This window comes from Plasmodium inui, assembly GCF_000524495.1.
Source record: "Plasmodium inui San Antonio 1 unplaced genomic scaffold supercont1.26, whole genome shotgun sequence".
Classification (NCBI taxonomy): domain Eukaryota; phylum Apicomplexa; class Aconoidasida; order Haemosporida; family Plasmodiidae; genus Plasmodium; species Plasmodium inui.
In genome coordinates, this window is record NW_008481860.1 from 137,429 (window position 1) to 155,420 (window position 17,992).

General features: G+C 39.3%; 1 protein-coding gene across 1 annotated transcript; it reads right to left on the reverse strand.

Moving 5' to 3' along the window:
• Positions 1-521: 521 nt before the first annotated feature.
• Positions 522-17,888, reverse strand: C922_04623 (hypothetical protein; the record flags this gene model as incomplete). Its single annotated transcript, XM_008820202.1, has 2 exons — positions 522-10,129; positions 10,232-17,888. The coding sequence occupies 2 exons, from the start codon at positions 17,886-17,888 to the stop codon at positions 522-524; spliced, it is 17,265 nt and encodes a 5,754-aa protein (XP_008818424.1).
• Between the last annotated feature and the right edge of the window lie 104 nt (positions 17,889-17,992).

Sequence of the window (17,992 nt, forward strand, 5' to 3'; positions counted from 1 at the left end):
TTGGGCACACCTCCGTGATTAACCTATCTTCGTAAGTTGCCCGTTCCTTTCAACGTCTTTGCAATCTCATTCTGCACCCTTTTACGAAGTTATAATTCGTTATATTTTCTCTCTTTATTTTGCTTGTTTTCTCTTTCTTTCTTTCTTTCTTTTTTTCTCACTGACCCCTAACCGAAAAGTTCTCCCCCGTTTGATATCCCCCCTTTTGCACTTCCTTAAATTAGCCTTTTGTCCTCCAATGACGTTATTCAACATGTTGGATTATTTTGCTTAAAAAGGAGTTTCCTACACATAGTAAAGGTTTCGCCATAAACACACGTGCGAAGTCATGTACATACAAGGGCACTTCTTTATGGGTAAAAAAGTCACAGAAACGAGTAGATGCATGGCGAAAAGGAGAAGGGGCCGGACCGCAGTTCCTCCTCGATTATTTCCATGTCATTCATTTTGCTATTCGCCAACTGGTTCTACTAATATATGTCCCTACACACAAGTAGGGGGAATTCCCGCGAGGTACCCATTTAGAACCACGGGAACCAGGGGCCATTCGCGGTTCTTAAATACTTTTTACTCATAGAGATTTCCATTAAATCTATCACAGAGTTGTGTGATTCATCTATGTGTGTCTCCCCGTTTTCCCTAAGCATTGCACTTTGTTCCTTTTGCAAAATGTTTGCAGTACATCTTGACTCCGCATTTTGGTCTCGCCCATTATCGAGGGTTGTATTCTTCGTAACATTTTTGGTAACATTTTTCGTAACATTTTCCTCCTCTCCCTCCTGTGTTTTGTTATTCTTACATTTGGAAGGACTCGTTTTATTTTTCTTGCTCTTTTTATTGGTAGCGTTATCTTCCAGTGTTTTTTGCTCCATCGGCGGCTGTGCCTGGTTCGGCTCCGATTGTTCTTCCTTGGGGTCGCCACTTGGTTTCTTCTTGCTCCTTCGTCTTTTCTTATTATTGTTGTCATTGCTGGGGGTAGCGGTACTGTTCGTCTTAGTGGCGATATTTACATCATTTACGTCATTTACATCATTTACGTCATTTACATCACTTACATCATTTACTTTATTTATATTAGTTACATTCCTGACATTACTCACATTACTGTCATTATTCCCACTCCTTTCAGTGTCCCCAGTATTCTTCGCCTCGCCAGTTGCCTCCTCCCCCATGGTGGGGCGCCCCTTGTTGGGTGACTTCTGATCCGCGATGTTCGCTTCACTGAGTAGGGGATCTCCCCTATCGCACACATTATTGTCCCCCTCCGTTCGTTCCTTCTTCATAGGACTCCTCCTACTCTTACATATTTTGCTACTACCCGCTACCTTCTGCAGCTTGGTGGGTGTTTCGCTTCTTTTCCTTTTCGCATTTGCATTAGTTCTTTTGGCATTTTGTGCGTTCTTATCCTCATTATTGTTCGCTTTCTGAAGGTCGTCATCTGAGGACAATTCGGATAACGAGATATCCTGCAAATCTGAGTAGTACTCAAATGCCTTGGGAACATTGCTCTCCTTTTTGCATTCATCCGCGTTTGACAGAGAAACGTTCGTCCTCTTGTCTAATCTGTTTTTATATAAGCAGCGAACTCGATACCATACATTCCTTACATGGTCCTCCGCATCCTTTATGATAATTTCTGTTGTCGCATCGTCCACATGGAAGGATTTCACATAAGCATGCTTAACTTTCTCATCATTTAAACTCTTTTCTTTCTTTTGCAGGATTTTTCTATTTTCCCCATAAACATATAGAGAATAAAAATCATCCAAAGTTGTAAGATTTAAAAAGTCTCTTAGATAGTTCATGTTTTTCTTTAGAGCCATTATTGATACGTAAAAATTGGATGGGAAGGCACCCCGTAGGCCTTGGAACCCAATAAACTGCTGAATGTTTCGCGTGAGTCTGAACGGTACCCCCCTCTTCTGCGCGTCTTTTTTCTTAGCATAATATTGAGGCAGATCCATATAGGAGGGTTTCCCTTCCAAATACATACTTCTGCCTGAGCACCTGGACAACATAATTGTATCTAGGGAGGAATTTTGTTGAAAAAAAACATAATTTAACATACACGTCAGAGAGTAGCTCTTAACAAATTGGTTATTCATAAGGTAGTAACTTTCTAAATTGTTGTTCAGAGAATAGAAGTAATTCTTCATTATATTTTTTGGCACCATTTTACAGATATCTTTAAAGTGTAATTTTACAATTTTTCTCACCCATTTTTTGAAGGACTTCCTAAACCATTCCTTGGTTCTAAAGTTGTGGATTAGTTCTTCATACGATAAGGCATTGTAATAATCCATTTGCATCTTGCAGGTGATTCTTTCCACATTTTTAACAGTGTTAGAGGAACTGGAGTTACTGGCACTTTTTTTTGCATTCACGAAAATATGACAAGAGTTCCTTTTCAGGATGGTATTCTTTACGATACTTCCTGCGGTTTTTATTCTCGGAATTTCTTCACTCTTGGCTTTCTTCACAAGAATAGCTCCCTTTTTTTCATTCCTTTTATCGGGAAAACTGTTCATGCTTTTTTTTCTTTCCTTCATCGTTATCTCCTTCTCTCTCACGACACATTCGACTTTCTTAAGCAAAAATGTCCGTATTGAATTCGTGATAAGATTTCTATGATGTAGTAGTATATTATCTAGCGAATAATTATCATTTTTCGTCAGCAGCGTGTAATCATTATACAAATCCTTCAGCGAAATGTCCTCAAGCGTCTCATCCTTTAATCTAAAACTGGGGTGCAGGGGGGTATGTATATTTATTCCATAGGACAGCCCCCTCTTCTTCGTTTCGGAAAACTTAAACATGGTGTTATTCATCAGAATTTGAAACAGCGTAAACTTATGTTCTGACTTGCTGCGAATAGAATTACAAGGCTGCACAGTGTAATGCTGAATATTTCCATCGCTGCTTAGGAAGCTAATCCTCTTCATGCAGTGGTTATTTAGAACTGTGGGAATTATGGGCTGGTTCAACTTGACAATGTGCGTAGGGCAATATAAATTTAAATTGTACAGGTAGTTTAAATGCTCCCCTATGTATTTTACCCTACGACCTGGAAATTCTATTTTTAGGTGAAAATTGGAAAACATATCAAACAAGGAATGGGAAAAATAATCCAGCCCCTGATTTTCATTTAACGAATGAATAATGAAAAAGAGTAGGTCTTTCCATTTTTTGGCAATTTGAGGAAATTCTTCCAAGGAGAAGTAGTTATCCTTACGACCGCCCTTACTTAGTTCACCACCATGGGGCGTTACCATGTCTCCTCTGTTTTGTTCTCCTCCTGTGCAGATGTTGATTATATGCGATTTGATGTTTCCCCGTTCCTTGGTACGTACGCTCATCGTGGTTCCTCTCCTCACACGTACATTACTCTTTAACATTTTTACATCCTTTTTAAATTCCTTCCAAAAGAGATTCATATTGTGAATAGCTATTTTGCTCCTTCGACTATTTGTGTAACTTTTCTTCACCTTAGCTTTATATCGCTTGTACAAAATATACTTCTCTGTCATGTTCTGAATAAACGTCGATACGTGTGTCTGTGTGTAGGGGAATTCCATGCATCGATCTAGTAACTTTTCCACCATGTTGTACGTCTCTTCATGTGGATTCAATCGGGTGTAATTCAAAATTTCATTGCACATATAATTCAGGGAAAAATATACATCCACATGTTTGCTCTTAAACCCGTTCATCAATTGGTCAAAGCCATCCGTAAATAGGTCTGCGTAATTGTACCCTTTTTCCTTTTCCGCAGCGGGAGAATTTACGGCAGTAGGGGCAGCCTCCCTGTCGACCCTTTGATCAGCCCCCTTGCAGCTCTTTCCGTTCTCCTTTTCGGTTTTACGCCTTACGCGCATCCTGACATTGGAGGCCGCTTCCTGTCCACTGCGCTCGTTTCTTTGATTGATATTTTTTTTCCCACTTGGGTTCCTACTTCGATTATTACTTCGGTTATCACTTGTATAATCGCTTCTGTCCCCACTGGGAGTGTTCCCCCCAGCGTCAGCTCCACCAAACATGTAGAACTCACGGCTTCCATTCTCACCAGCTATAGTGCCTATCCCCGATGGGTCACTGCCCCCCTTAGAACCATACCCTCTTATGTTGTGCCCATTACTCTGCTTCGCGTCATCACAGAGAAGTATTATATCCTCCATTTTAAATTTTTTCTGATTGTTCCTTCCCCCATCGGGATCTTTCACTATATTTACGTTATTTTTCATTAAAGAGGAATTTGCACCCATGCCTTTTTTCTTGTTCCTACGCTCCTGCAGATAGTACAGCATATCATTTCTCTCAATTTGCAGCGCTCTAACATGGTAAAACACATCTTGGGGGAATTTCCGCATAAGGACATACAAAATTTTGTGAAAATACAAATAATTGTCCTTGTTCACACTTATATTGTTCATTAAGATGGGCAGATAGAACAGCCAGAGGTTGGGACATATATTCTCATTGTATTTGTTAAAAACTTGCATAATGGAATTATCCTTCATATCAGAGCTTAGCAAATAGAGGACGCTGCTTAGGTGGTAGTACCCCTCGTGTGTATTCAGGCTGGAGTATATCAAATAGGAAATTATGGAGCTTAAGCAGAATGATATGTTTTTTTTCTCCTTAAAAGCTTTCTTGCAGTAGTCACCCCACAGCACCCAAGAATTGTTTTCCAGTGGATATATCTTGAGGGAAGAGAGAAAGCACTCCTCAATTAAATTTCCATCGAATAGGTAGCACTTTTTGTGGTCACATTTGTAGGTGTACTCGCCGTTGCTTTTCGTCTGTTGCCTTTTTATATCTCCCTTTTTCGCTATCTTTTTCTCCTCCTTATTCGATTCTCTGCAGTCGCTCAGTTCGATTTGGCTATCTATCTCCTTCTCCTGTAAAGGACTTTCGCCATTGGATTGTAGTACGCTCTTTTTTTCACTATCTTCTGTGGTTTCGCTAGCTTCTTTGATGACTTTACTTCTTTTCTTCCTTTTGAAAGTTTTATCATCGACGGTTTTTTCGTTATTTTCCTCATCAATGCTACTGTGGAATATTTCTTCCTGCAATGGGTTGGACGTTTCGTTGGCAGCACCTGTACCTTTTTTTCTCTTTTTCTTTTTTTTGTTATCCCCTGTGTGACTCCGGCTGCATCCATCATTGTTACTAACAACAGCGCTGGGAATGTTCAGACTTTTTTCTTCCTCCGTCCTCTGAGGGGTACCCAGTCCTGGGCAAACTATATCATTACTGATCTGCGCATAGTCTGATTCATTTTCCCTTGCGATATCCTGGCACATATACCTGCATCTGTCACAGTTCAGCTTGGAATTCTTCTCAATAAAATTATTTCTATACAAAAATAAAATAATTTTATTCAAGTTGCACAGAATCTTTCCCTTTAGATAGAAAAACTCACATCGAAATTTCTCATAGCTGACCATTGGCAGGGAGTCAAAGTCAAATGTGTTAATAAGATTAAGTGAGTTAATGTAGCACTTGAGCTTCTTTACAACTTTGTGAAGAAAGGTATTCTTCCCCAACTTTCGCAAATTAATACATATGTTGAAATATTCGTACTCCATATTTCGAATGTATAGATAATTGTCTTCATGGGATATGGTTGCCTTATTCTCCCTCTTATAGTAGTTTCTCTTTCTGCACAATTCGGTTTCATCACAGACGATACCGTTGTACTTCTCCAGCATGTTATGTGTTATATTATAGCCATTATTTGAAATATTACTGTTGATTAATTTCTTTAAATTCATTTTTATGATTTCGATGTTATACATGTAGCTGCATCTGGCATCCAGCACTCTGTCACCCCTTTTACTACCATAGTTGCTAATGCTATTTCCACTGCTACTGCTCATGTTTATTCCGTTACTACCACCTTTGTGCACAAAATTCTCATAAAGCTTGTCAAAATAATTGTACGACATACTGTTCATCTCTCTCATCTTCTTCATCAAATTTAATAAGTGATAGTTTTTACACTTCCCACTCCACTTTTCGGTACAACCAACGTTGGAAAAGGGGAACAAACCACATTTATCCATAAAAATTTTACAGATTTTTAAAAACAGAAGCTTCCACCGGTAGGAATATTTCATATTGTGGATGTCATCATAAACGTACACAGAAGTGTCCTTGTTGCACATCATAAATAGATTATGCAATAGGCATATCAGCTGCAATTCATTTTCTTCCTTCTGTGTTGCTTTCTTTTTTAGCGAGTTCTCCCTTATTATTTCTATGCTCGTTTGCGCATGTTCAAACAGTTCCGCGTGTGCAAATAGAAGGGTCAAATTGTTGTTCTTATAATTGCACATTTGCCTCACTTTGTTAATTAGCAGATTCATACCATCATCTATGTTTTCTTTAACTGTTCTTATGTGTTTGCTCTTCAAATCGAATTTGAACTTTTTCATAAGGAATGCACTACATTGGTCATTCACGTTGCTCACAAAATGTTTACACTCACTCAATGCGTTTCCTTCTTCCGACACTATCTCTCCGAACGCATTCGCTCCTGGATCTGCGCTTGCTCCCACCTTCGCTTCTTCGCTTTGTTGGACATTCCTTTGGACATTCTTTTCAAGACTCTTTTCGACATTCCCTTCGACGTTTTTTTCGATATTCTTTTCGACATTCCCTTCGACGTTTTTTTCGATATTCTTTTCGACGTTCCTTTCGACGTTCCTTTCAACGTTCCTTTCAACGAATGCCTCGTCAATTTCGATGATTTCGCTCCCCTGCATGCTCTCAACAATTGTGTTGCTATTTTCTTGTAACTTGTAGATTATTTTTTCCAAGTAGGAATGCACGATGGTCCTTGTGTGGTCCCCCTCATCGGAACGACTTAAACGTTTCAACAAATGGGCAATATTACCGTCCCCTTCGCCGCCGAAACCGCCGAAACCACCGTCGTAACGGGCGCCGTAGTTATCATTTCGGATATTCTCACTGGTGCTGTGGGCGTCATTAGGATCGATGGCCCCGTCACACTTGTTACGCCCACTGGTAATACTATTCATTTTGCTATCACTTATTATGTCTGTCCTGCTACTAGGTCTGCTTTTGCCATCGTGTGCGTTCTCCCCGCAACTCGGGCATTTTTCACTCGTCTGCTTAGCCACATTCTCTCCCTCCTTGTTATACCCTTCAATGTGCGTTCCCCCCTCCTGGTTCTCTGATAAGGTTTTCTTATTGCTCTTAAAGTAATCGTGAATGGTTGTTTGTATTTTCGCGTCTTCCGATTTGTTAAACTTTAACCTAATTAGGCTGTTGGTTTTTCTTCTTCGCGATCTTCTCGAGTTGACATTGTCTTTTTTCAAAGGCGCCATATTGTTCTTCGCAGTTACAACCGCTGTAGTGCCGCTATCGCGATTATGGGCACTTCCCGCACTTTGGCCCTTGTGGGACTCTTCCTTCAGGGGTTCTCCCGCCGCACATACCGGGTTCACCCCATCACCTTTAACTTCACTGCTGATTTTCGCGATGTTCCTTCCCACGTTATCCTGCACGTGGATACATTTCAAATTGTCCTTTATTATACAGTACACATTATTCAAATTTGTTAAGTAGTTCCTGCTCAATGTTTCGTAGTTGCAACTGAGCACAATTGGATCTTCTTTTCTTTCCTCTGACAACGATACGCAGGTTTTCAACTGGGATGACTTGGAGTCTCCATTCTTTTTCATTTCCTCCCTCAACTGCATTAATTTCATGTAGCTCTCGATACAAGATACTTTACTAAAATATTTCAAACTGTCGATCCAATTCATTCTGTTAATATCTAATTCTTCTTTTGTTAAGTTCAGATTTTCATAGCTAGTAAAATGCTTCAAATAGGAATATTCATTTTTGTAGTACAAATTGTAATGGTTAAAAAAGAGAGACTTGGATAATTCAATGTTCCTCACATAATATGTCCTCAGGGCGTACACATTGTCACGTTCATTCAAGTCGCTATTTATCTCGATTAAACAGTTGATGATTTGCTTGTAGCTGTTGTAACTTTTTTTCATTGCGTAAACGGGGTCCTCATTTTTAGCGCCAATGGTCAATCTGTTCTGCACTCGGTCATTTGGGACTCCGCCGTTATTAACAGTTGTACTTTCGCTTTGCTTCTTATTTTTATTCCTGCTTGGTTTCTGAGTGCCGAATGTGTTTGCACCTGTTGCCTGCTTCTCATTGGTGTCCTCAATCGGGGCTGCATTTTCTACTTCGCCGCGACTAGCCAACTTCTTCATTTTCCTCAAATTATGAAACAACAACATTTGTAGCATACACTTGGAAATTTCATACGTACAAAAGTTCTTCGCGCAGTATAAAATTATTTCCGTGGGAACGTACAGTATAATGCGGGTCTTAAATATGCACGTCAAGGTAGTTTCTAGCACGTTCACGTTATAGTCATTTCCATACACATTATTTTGAAAAGTTCTGTTTTTCCTCCAACTGCTGCCAAAGGTAGAGGCGCCTCTGTCATTCGCCTCTCTCGACATGCACATCTTATCATTATTAGAAGATGCTTCAATGAAGGTGATATAGTTGTACAAGAATTGAACAATGCAAAAATTTAATTCATTAATTTGTTCGCTATTAAAATAATTGAACAATTGCGCAAACAGGTCTATCCACACCGATCTACAGTATTCCTTAAAAATATTTATCAAACTCAAAATTGGTTTAAATAAATATTTGGCTTTTATGAACTTTTTTTGGCACTTGTTCACGAAAGTTTGCTGTTCGGAGCAGTATTTGGTTAAGTAGCGTCTCCACGTGAAGAAATCGCTGTTGTAATTTTCCATGTTGATAGCCGAGCACGTCTCCCTTGCCTTGAAACATTTTTTTTTTTTCTTCGTTTTCTCACATGTTTGCCTCGCCGCGTTTGCACAAACCAGTCCATCAGTAACAGCTCCCTCAGTAATCGCTTCATCACTAACACTTCCATCAGTAACCCTTCCATTAGTAGCGGCTCCCCCGTTCTCCCACTTCCGCTTGCACAAAAAGGGCACTAAGCCTTGCGTTCGCTTCTTCAAGTACACATACGTATCCACGTTGTGCTTAAAGAACGAAAATAGCAAATTTAAAAATAGGCTCACGAAATACTTATCAATGATATGCTTAAAATAGTCGTTCTTAAATAAAAAACAAATGGACTCAAACAGCTCGTTGGGGAGAAAATATTTCTGAAAAAGGTTCGTACAGGTGTATCTAACTTTCGGAATAAACGAAAAAGTCCCCCTTAAAATGTTCGGCAGTAGGTGCCTTAAAAAAATATTCTTCAAATCGATAATGTGGTACCTCTCAGAATACGTTTCCTTTTGACTTTTAATAAAGTACAGTAATATGTCGTAATATTTTACATAACAGTGATAGTCATCCGAATAATCAAAGATGATTAAGTTTCTAATTAAATGTGCCTTCTCTTCCGAAGATAGGCATATGCCTACGTTTTCATTTTTCCTGCACGACCACAAGAACGTCTTCAGCTTCTTCTCCTTTTTGCACAAAAATAAATCATTACATAGATTTTCCTCAATGGTGTACGCCTCAAAGATGTCATCATAACATTTCAATCTTTTGTAAAATCGTTTTCTTCTCTTTTCCTTCTTCAGTTTTGTGATCCCCTTCACATGGGGGCTGACAACTTGGTTTGCAACCGCCGTTTTGTTGTAATTTTTTTGATCATTTTTTTGATCATTTTTTTCACCATCTTGTACACCATTTTTAGCCCCCCCTTGAACATCTCGTACCTGCACATTTCTGTTTAAATGAGAAACAACCGCACAGTTGTTACCACCCCCCCTACAGAACAAACGTGCATACAGATCGTTGATCATCTCTCTATGGTTCATGTTATCACGACAGATTTTGCTCCTCATGAAGTTTTTTCTTCTCCTTTCATATATTATCCTGTCCTTGGAAAGACAGTATCTGCTCGCTATTCTATAATTGTGCACATAATGCCATGTGCCTGCTCCATCGTGCACACTATTTATATACTTGATATAGTGGCTGATATGAAAACTGCTCATCTTTTTATCACTCAGTTCTTTTATTATTTCTTCCACTTGCGCCTTTTGCTTAATTCTGTGCTCCTTCTCTTCTTCCTCTATGTGTGACGGGCAAGTAGAACGGTCGGACATCACGTCTGCGCAAAAATTGTCCATCGCTCCTTCCAAAGGTTTGTGCACATCCGATAAATGATACTCACTCATATTCAAAATGAATAAATGAAAACTGGAACCATCTTTGGACTCCAACAGAAGTAACGACTGCATGGTTTCCAAGAAGTGTATAGCTTCCTTCTTATCTACTAAATGCAGATTCGTGTTTATTAAAAAAAGCAACTGCTTCAGGGTAACCATTCTTCTCTTCTTCCTCAAACAGTAACAAGCGATGCATCTCAACCTCTTTAGGTATTCCAAAATGAAAAACCTAATCAACTGTGCGTACTGATTCCTTCCATTTCTATCATAAATCTGACAGAAGAATGTAAATATGTTGAGACTCGTTTCTAATTTTGCCTCTACGTAGAGCGTGTTATCAATATAATACGTCCTGTTGTTCTTCCTATACGCGTCCATGCCCCTAAGGCATAGATTAATCAACATTTCATGCAAAAATTGAATTTTACCGGTGACATCTTGTTCCCTTTCAAATTGGTTATTAAACATGAAATGTGGATCTTTCTTCGTGTCATGTGTTCCCAGATTAACACCTGTTTGGCTAGGTTCACTCGGATCGCCCTTCTTCCTCCCTTGGGGGGTACTTCTATTGATTATGCTGCGAAAATTGTCCACGAACAGACTGTGAGTTATTACGATGTGATTTATTAATAATAAAGTGGCCCTTTCCACCCTCTTGTTATCAAAATTGAGTAATAAAAAGAAGATGCAACATAGAATGTGCAAATTTTTGCAAATGCTTTTCCTATTCGAATACTTCATCAGAACTTTTAAAACCCTATAAATTGTCTTCACCACGGTCATACCATATCCCTTATTTATCATTTCGTACGCGTTGCTAATTTGTTCTGCATGCTTCTCCTCAGTGGAAAAGTTGCCATTCACCATATACATTTTTCTCGCATTGCCTATTCCCATCTCATTCAGTAGAGCATTCTTCAAAGTGCTAACCATCTTCGACTTGTCAGCAATATCCTTTCCGTTCTTATCCGTACCCTTGAAACTATTGGGGGCAATGGTTAGGGTCTCTTCGTTTAAATAATTCGTTTGCAAATTTTTCGCAATAGAACACCTTTCATTTCTGCTGAAAGTATCATCGACAAAACTGTCATTGGGCAATTTTTCCTTTTTTGAAAATCCACTAAAGGATTCTCTCTCTTCAGAATTATTCGTAAAACTGTATGTCCATTGGTTTGTGCAGGAAAAGGCACTTACCTGATCTTCCGTCCCACCACCGTCCTCATTTGCAACTGCTCCTTCGTTGGAATGACTGGATCGTGCACTGAAATTACGCACAGCTACTTCGCCATTTTGGCTTCTCTTGCTCTGCATTTCCAAGGTAATAATATTGTGAAGTAAATTCTGTAACATACCATCATCACACATTTCGTGGTTAGTTCCACCCTTTCCTTTTCTCCTCCTGATATACTCCCTGGTAGTGCAATTTATAGAATAAAAACAGATGAGCGTTTTGTACACATCTACATATTTTATCTTTACACTATTCTTAATTCTCAGTATATTTTCAAGAATGCTCAAAATTTTATTCGTCATGTTGGCTCTTTGTAGTTCATCCCCACGTTGCATGAGGCTCGAAATAATTAAATTTGTTAGTACATTTAATATGCTGTAGTTAACGTATATCCGATTGTACTTCTTAACTACGTTCACAAGGCCGATGAGGAAGAGGTGCCTTTTCTCGTCATCGTTTCCAGTTTTTACGTAATAGTTTAACATGGCTTTCATCATCTTGGACAGTTTTCCGGGCGATTTTTCCTTTGGGACATAATCCCCCTGGAGAGCTACAACCCCCTTGTTATTACCAATTTGTTTCTTCCCCTCCCGTATGTGTACAGAAATGCATCCACTGTCACGCTCAGTGATAGCTTCTCTCTTCCGGTTTCTCGATTTTTGCCCAATGTTCACGTTTTGTTCGATCACATCACGCTTCGCCTTTTTTACACTAGGGACCTTTTGTTTAGCTCGCAATTCGCGTAATGGTGGAGGATCACTTTTTCCATTGTGTATATTCTCTCCATTAGGTACTCCCGTCTTGTTCCGCTCCTGCGATTTGTTCCACACCTGCAAGTCGTGCATTGCTAGGGGATCAATTTCCCTGAGAACTAGGTCATTATTTACCAAACTAAACAACTTATGAACGGAGTTGCAGAAAATATTGAACTTTATAAATGTCAGTGCAACACTTAAGGCGCGAATCAAAAGGGATTTCTTCTTCCCATTGATATATACACGACTAGTCATTTCTTCGAAATTCTTAAAAATTGAGGCTATCACATAGGGGTATACATTAAAAAAATCGTACTTGTGACCCAATGCAACTTCTAAAATGTGGATTTTATTAAACACAGTTTTGTCCTTTTTAAGATAGCCCAGAATGATCCCTCTATGGTTCAATAAGGTGTAATTTTTTATATGCCCATTCTTGTAGAACAGATGTCTGCTATTTTGTGTACTCATGGCTAATTTGCTAATGAAGCTATCCGCATGGGGGTAACAAAGGCTTCGTTTCCTATTATCTTTCACGACCCGTTTTGCACTATAAACCTTACAGTAATAGCAATGCACGTGGCTTCTTTTTATTTGGCGAAGTAAAATATCCCCCTTGCTGGAATACTTTCCATGTTCTCTCCTCTTGGATATTATTTCTGTTAGCGCCTTTAAATTTAATTTCATTAGAACATTTTCTTCAGTCTTACAGTAATAAAGCAAATGCGGATAAATCAGCGTCAAATGGTTCAAATCGTTGAAATAGGCATTACGGCTACACTTACACGCGTTGATAATGTTGCGAATGCTTAACTGCTTTACATCATCACAGGGAAAATTCAGATACGCTTTGTTAAACCTTCTTACATAGCTCAGCATTATCATTTTGCTTTTCTCGCATTTTATCCTTCTGACCAGTTGTACAACCATTCTGCTAATGCTCAACTTGTGTATGATGACATCTTTCGAATGAGCTCCCCTTCCTAGTAGGGCCTTAAGCGCGTAAAGAATTTCATTTATACTAAGAAACAAACTGTGGTTGTAAAAAGGATAAAGCTGCACATTCTGCCTTTCGCCATGAATCGACATATAGAACAAACAGTACTCATTATTTGCGTTACCTGAACAACTGTTGTCATTTAAATTATGTACAAACGTGCAATTCTGTGGTTTTCTAATGAACGCCGATGCCCATATGTTATTCCTCGCCAAATTAACGTACGCATTGCTATTCGCGGCATATGCACCAGTTTGATCTCTCCAATAGCCTGCGTCCCCCGTGTAATCGTAATTGTTCCCTGCCCTGACATTATTGTAGATGGCTGAAACTCCCCCATTTGTGTTATAGTACCAATTAGCGTTAAAGAAACTACTCCTACAACTGTGATCAGTTCTCAATGAATTGCTTTTCTCACTTCGGCTAATCTGATTCGTGTCCGCTTGCGTGAACAACTTCGCGTGTACACTCATGAGGAGTCTATTGCGCTGTAATCTACTGATTATTCCTGTATCAGAGGTACTACAGTTTGATTCACTTTTTTCGTCCGATAAGGAGATGTGCCTCACCTTTTGGGCTCTCTTGATATATTCCTTCAGTACAGGCACGATAAAAAACCGTAAGGCGGTTTCAAAAAATGGGCCCAAAATGGGTGCGTCAAAATTATGCAAAATACGCACGATTGTAAAAAATAAAAATCGTTTTTCCCTAAATCGCAATCCTTTCTTTGTACACCTCTTAAAAAACGTGTGCAAATAGCTGTAATCTTCATCCCTATTTGTACATACGATGAACGCCAGTATGATGAGCAAATTGGTTCTCAGGAAAAACAGGTAACTATTATACTTCATACTGTTGTATAGGATGTCATCCCTGGTGCCGTTCTTGCTCGACACTAACGTTGTACGCTCTTTGCTAGGCGTCACACCATTTTGCTGCGGAACACAGTCTAGCACTACGCACCTGAGCAAATCACGGGAAAAATTAAAAAACAGAATCAATATCTTAACGCACTTTTTGCATTCTCGGCTCAGTAAAAAGGTTAAAAAATTAGTGTTCTCCAATGACAAATACTGACTAATCAAATGGATTAAACACAAGTACAAAACCTCGATTAGGCTCGGTATATTCTTCCGAACTCGGTCCTCGTAAAAATTGAGAAATAACCACGATGGTTCATACAACAGTACCGCATGCAGAACGTTTATAACGCTGAAAAGGTTCACAAGAAAATTACTGACGTTTATAATTGGGATGGACCTTAGCTGACTTCCTTGGTTGTACTTCCCACTTTGAGCATCTCCATTTGTTCCTTCCCCAATGGGTTCGCCCCTCATTAAATGTGGGGACGTATATTCCCTGAAATTGCTGTCAATATTTCTATCGGCATATTCTTTCATCCTAGAGCAATCGTACAAAATTACTTCCCGTAAATCCTCATCGTTGACACTAAAAAGATATGTGCTAAACACACGCAGCGGAAACTCATTCGGCTTAAAATCGCAAATAAATCTTAACAGAATATTAACAAGGACGGGAATTTTCTTACAAATGTATTTTCTAAACCCCACTTGATTTTTAACCCTTAGCGTGGAAACAAAATGGGAAAACACCTTCTGGTTATGCCTCTGCTGGATAAAGTACTTCATCGCGTGTTCGTGATTGTTGGAGCAGAGCAAAGTCAACGTACGCATGCATAAAGTGTTCATTTGGCTGTTCTCATTGTTACTGCAATTCGTTATGAAATATTCAAGTATCTTCTTTTGGTTCGATAAATTTGTCTCATTGTTCATCGTCCCATTGTTCACCTTCTCATTCGATCCACTGCCGACATTATTAATGCTCGTGTTGTTCCCTCGCCCGAGCACTTCCACGCCAGGGACATTTGTACCAAATTCGTTCTTGCCCTTCGCCACAGGGGAACTTTCATTGTACACAATTCCATTTGTGCTTATCACTACATTTTTATTCATGCTTACGTAAACGGAATGACCAACCCCATTCACTTCCGCGATGGTGTGAGGAATGATCGACACTCCCTCAGTATTAGTTGCAGAATTATTTTCCCGATTCCACGCGCCGTTGCCCGATTTTCCACTGTTCCTCAACCCGTTTAACTCGTCCAAATGGGGAAGAGAAATGGTACTCCCCTTCTGCGTGCGGCTAAATATACCAAACAACAAATCAATAATTTCCTTAAACTGGTCGTACGTTAATCTACACCTGGTAAAAAAACTCGAAAAAACTTCCATCACCTGTTCAAAATTTTTGTGCACAAATTTATCCTCTCCACATTTGTCATTCCAAAATTTTACATACTGAACAAATCCGTTGATCAGATAAGACGAAAACAGTTGGGGAAAAAAAGAATATATTTTGCTAAGACCAATAATAAAATTTTTGCTCAAAATGAAACCGTTATTCCGTAGGGCATATGACAAATTGCATAGTATCGACTTTAAGTATAATTTCAAATCGATTTTATTTAATTTCCATACATTTGTAAAATTCTTGTTCATATTCATCATTTTGCTGCCACGAAACGGGTCGCCATTTCTCCCGGAAATTTTATCCACACACTTGCCACTCTTCGCAGAATTCTTCACCGCGCTGTCGTTCAGCCCCGGGTCCTTATCGTGCTCATTAATGACAATCAAAAACCGCAGAGTGCTTTCGGCCTTAACAGATAAGTCCTTATCTTTGCTAAACAGAAAATTCACTAAAATGTGGATGCACCGATTGTACAAGTACACGCTCCTTTTATTTATTTGGGCATTCATGGTGGCTAGCAAATATTTGTATAACTGGTGGCTGAAGAAAATCCTCACGAAGGTCATGAAATACAGAAAAAACTCAATAACCGTCTTGTAATCTTCCTTTAGAAACTGTAGCTTCGCCAGATGCTCCTTCGCAAAGAACTCATTCGCAGTGTGCTGATTTGCAATGTTCCCATCTGATATGTGCTCACACGCGAAATCCCCCTTTGCATTAGGATTCTGCGAAAAGTGCTCCTTAATAAATTCCTTCCCCAGCTTTTTCCTTTTATTCTTAATGGGAACCGAATCCGCGCTAACAACAGGTACCACTATGAAATTCTCATGGACAGACGTGCTCCCGTACTTCTTCTTCTCCTCATCCTTTTTTTCTTTACCATTGAAATAAAATTCCTGATAACAGTTCGCATGACTGGCCTTTGCATTGACATTCGACGTCTTTCCATCACTAGTTGCAGTATTCCTTTTGAATTCGCTTAAATTTTTAACATGACGTCTTAACAAACTTTTCTTTTTTTGAACCAAATTATTTTTCGCAGCCTTAAAATCCATACTCCCTTTTGCTGAATTTTCCATTTTAAACTTCTCAAAATTGGTGGAAATGTAACTCGAGGTACACTTGTGCATTAGGCAATTTTTGCGCTTCTGTTCCTCCTCTTCTAAGAGATTGCTGGTGGTTTCGTTATTGAGGTTGCTACTACTATCCATGGCCCTCTCTTCCAATACCTCCGCCTCTTTCTCCATTTTTCCGTTACACAAAGTCACAGCTGGGTCCCCTGAGCTGTCGCGTGAAACTCCATATTTTATGGGGCCCCTCATAGGGGCGTTTGCGTCTTTCTCTTTGCAGTTTTGATCTACGTAAGAGCTTTCTCCTCGTTCGGATTTAATCTCCACAACGTCGGTCGGAACCATGTGGCAATTATAGCCTTCTGAGGGCTTATGCAACACATCTTTATTTTGTACATAGAATTCATCATTCCCATGTAGACTAACACGTTTGGCCAGAACAGCCTTGTCATTATCAAGAACCGTCACTTTGCTGTTAAAATAAATAAAATTATACGAGTTGGAGGATTTCGTCCTGGTCGCATCTTCACAGTGCAACTGCTCATCCATTCCACTGAGGTGCTCATTATTTTTATCATTCGCGTAAACCTTAAAATGCCTACAAATGTTGTCAGTGTGATTTGCCGAATTATTAGCTATGTCGTCAGTGGTTACATCTTTGCTCTGCTCTTCATTCAGGTTATCCAATTTGGTGTCGGATTTCTTACTATACAAAATGGAGAAATCTCTACTTTTTTTCTTAATTTTTTCATACAAATTTTTTAGGTCTTTATTTTTTTGCTTGTTCACCTCGCTACTATTACCATTCCAAACCGGCCTTTCCAAAAGAATTACCTCATCGTTCAAGTTTTTCTTATGGACAACATTTTCGCCTTCCGTCCCATTCTTATTAGCGGGAGTCTGCCAGTTCTCACCTACATTTGAATGGTTAACATAACCATTGTTCGTACCGCAATTGTATGCCTCCCCGTCGTTCTCCTCCAAATAATTCTTCTTAATACTCTGCCACTCGTGATGCGCCTGGTGCACGCCATCGTTTGGCTTCTTCTCATAAAGGAAGCTCAGATTTCTTCGATCATAAGGGTCTCCATTTCGGGCATCCTTTGAACACGAACGAGGAACATGGCCATTCAGAATGTAGTTAAAAATTCGGTTTTTCTCGTCCCTTTTTTCTAGATACTCTATAATCCTAACAACAGTTTCTATCAAATTCATCACCACGTGGAAGTCGAATTTGATGCACGGTTTCTGAGTTAAAAAAAAACAGTAAAAATCGAGGTACGAAATCTTACACTTCAACGATGATTTGGGAAAGTTCGATATAGAAAAGTGCTTCATAAAAAGATTCTGTAAACAAAGATTCCTCTTGGGTGAATACTTATAAGTCAGCAATTGTCGTGTATCTGTTCTCAATACTTTTGAGATAATAATGAAGGCCGTTT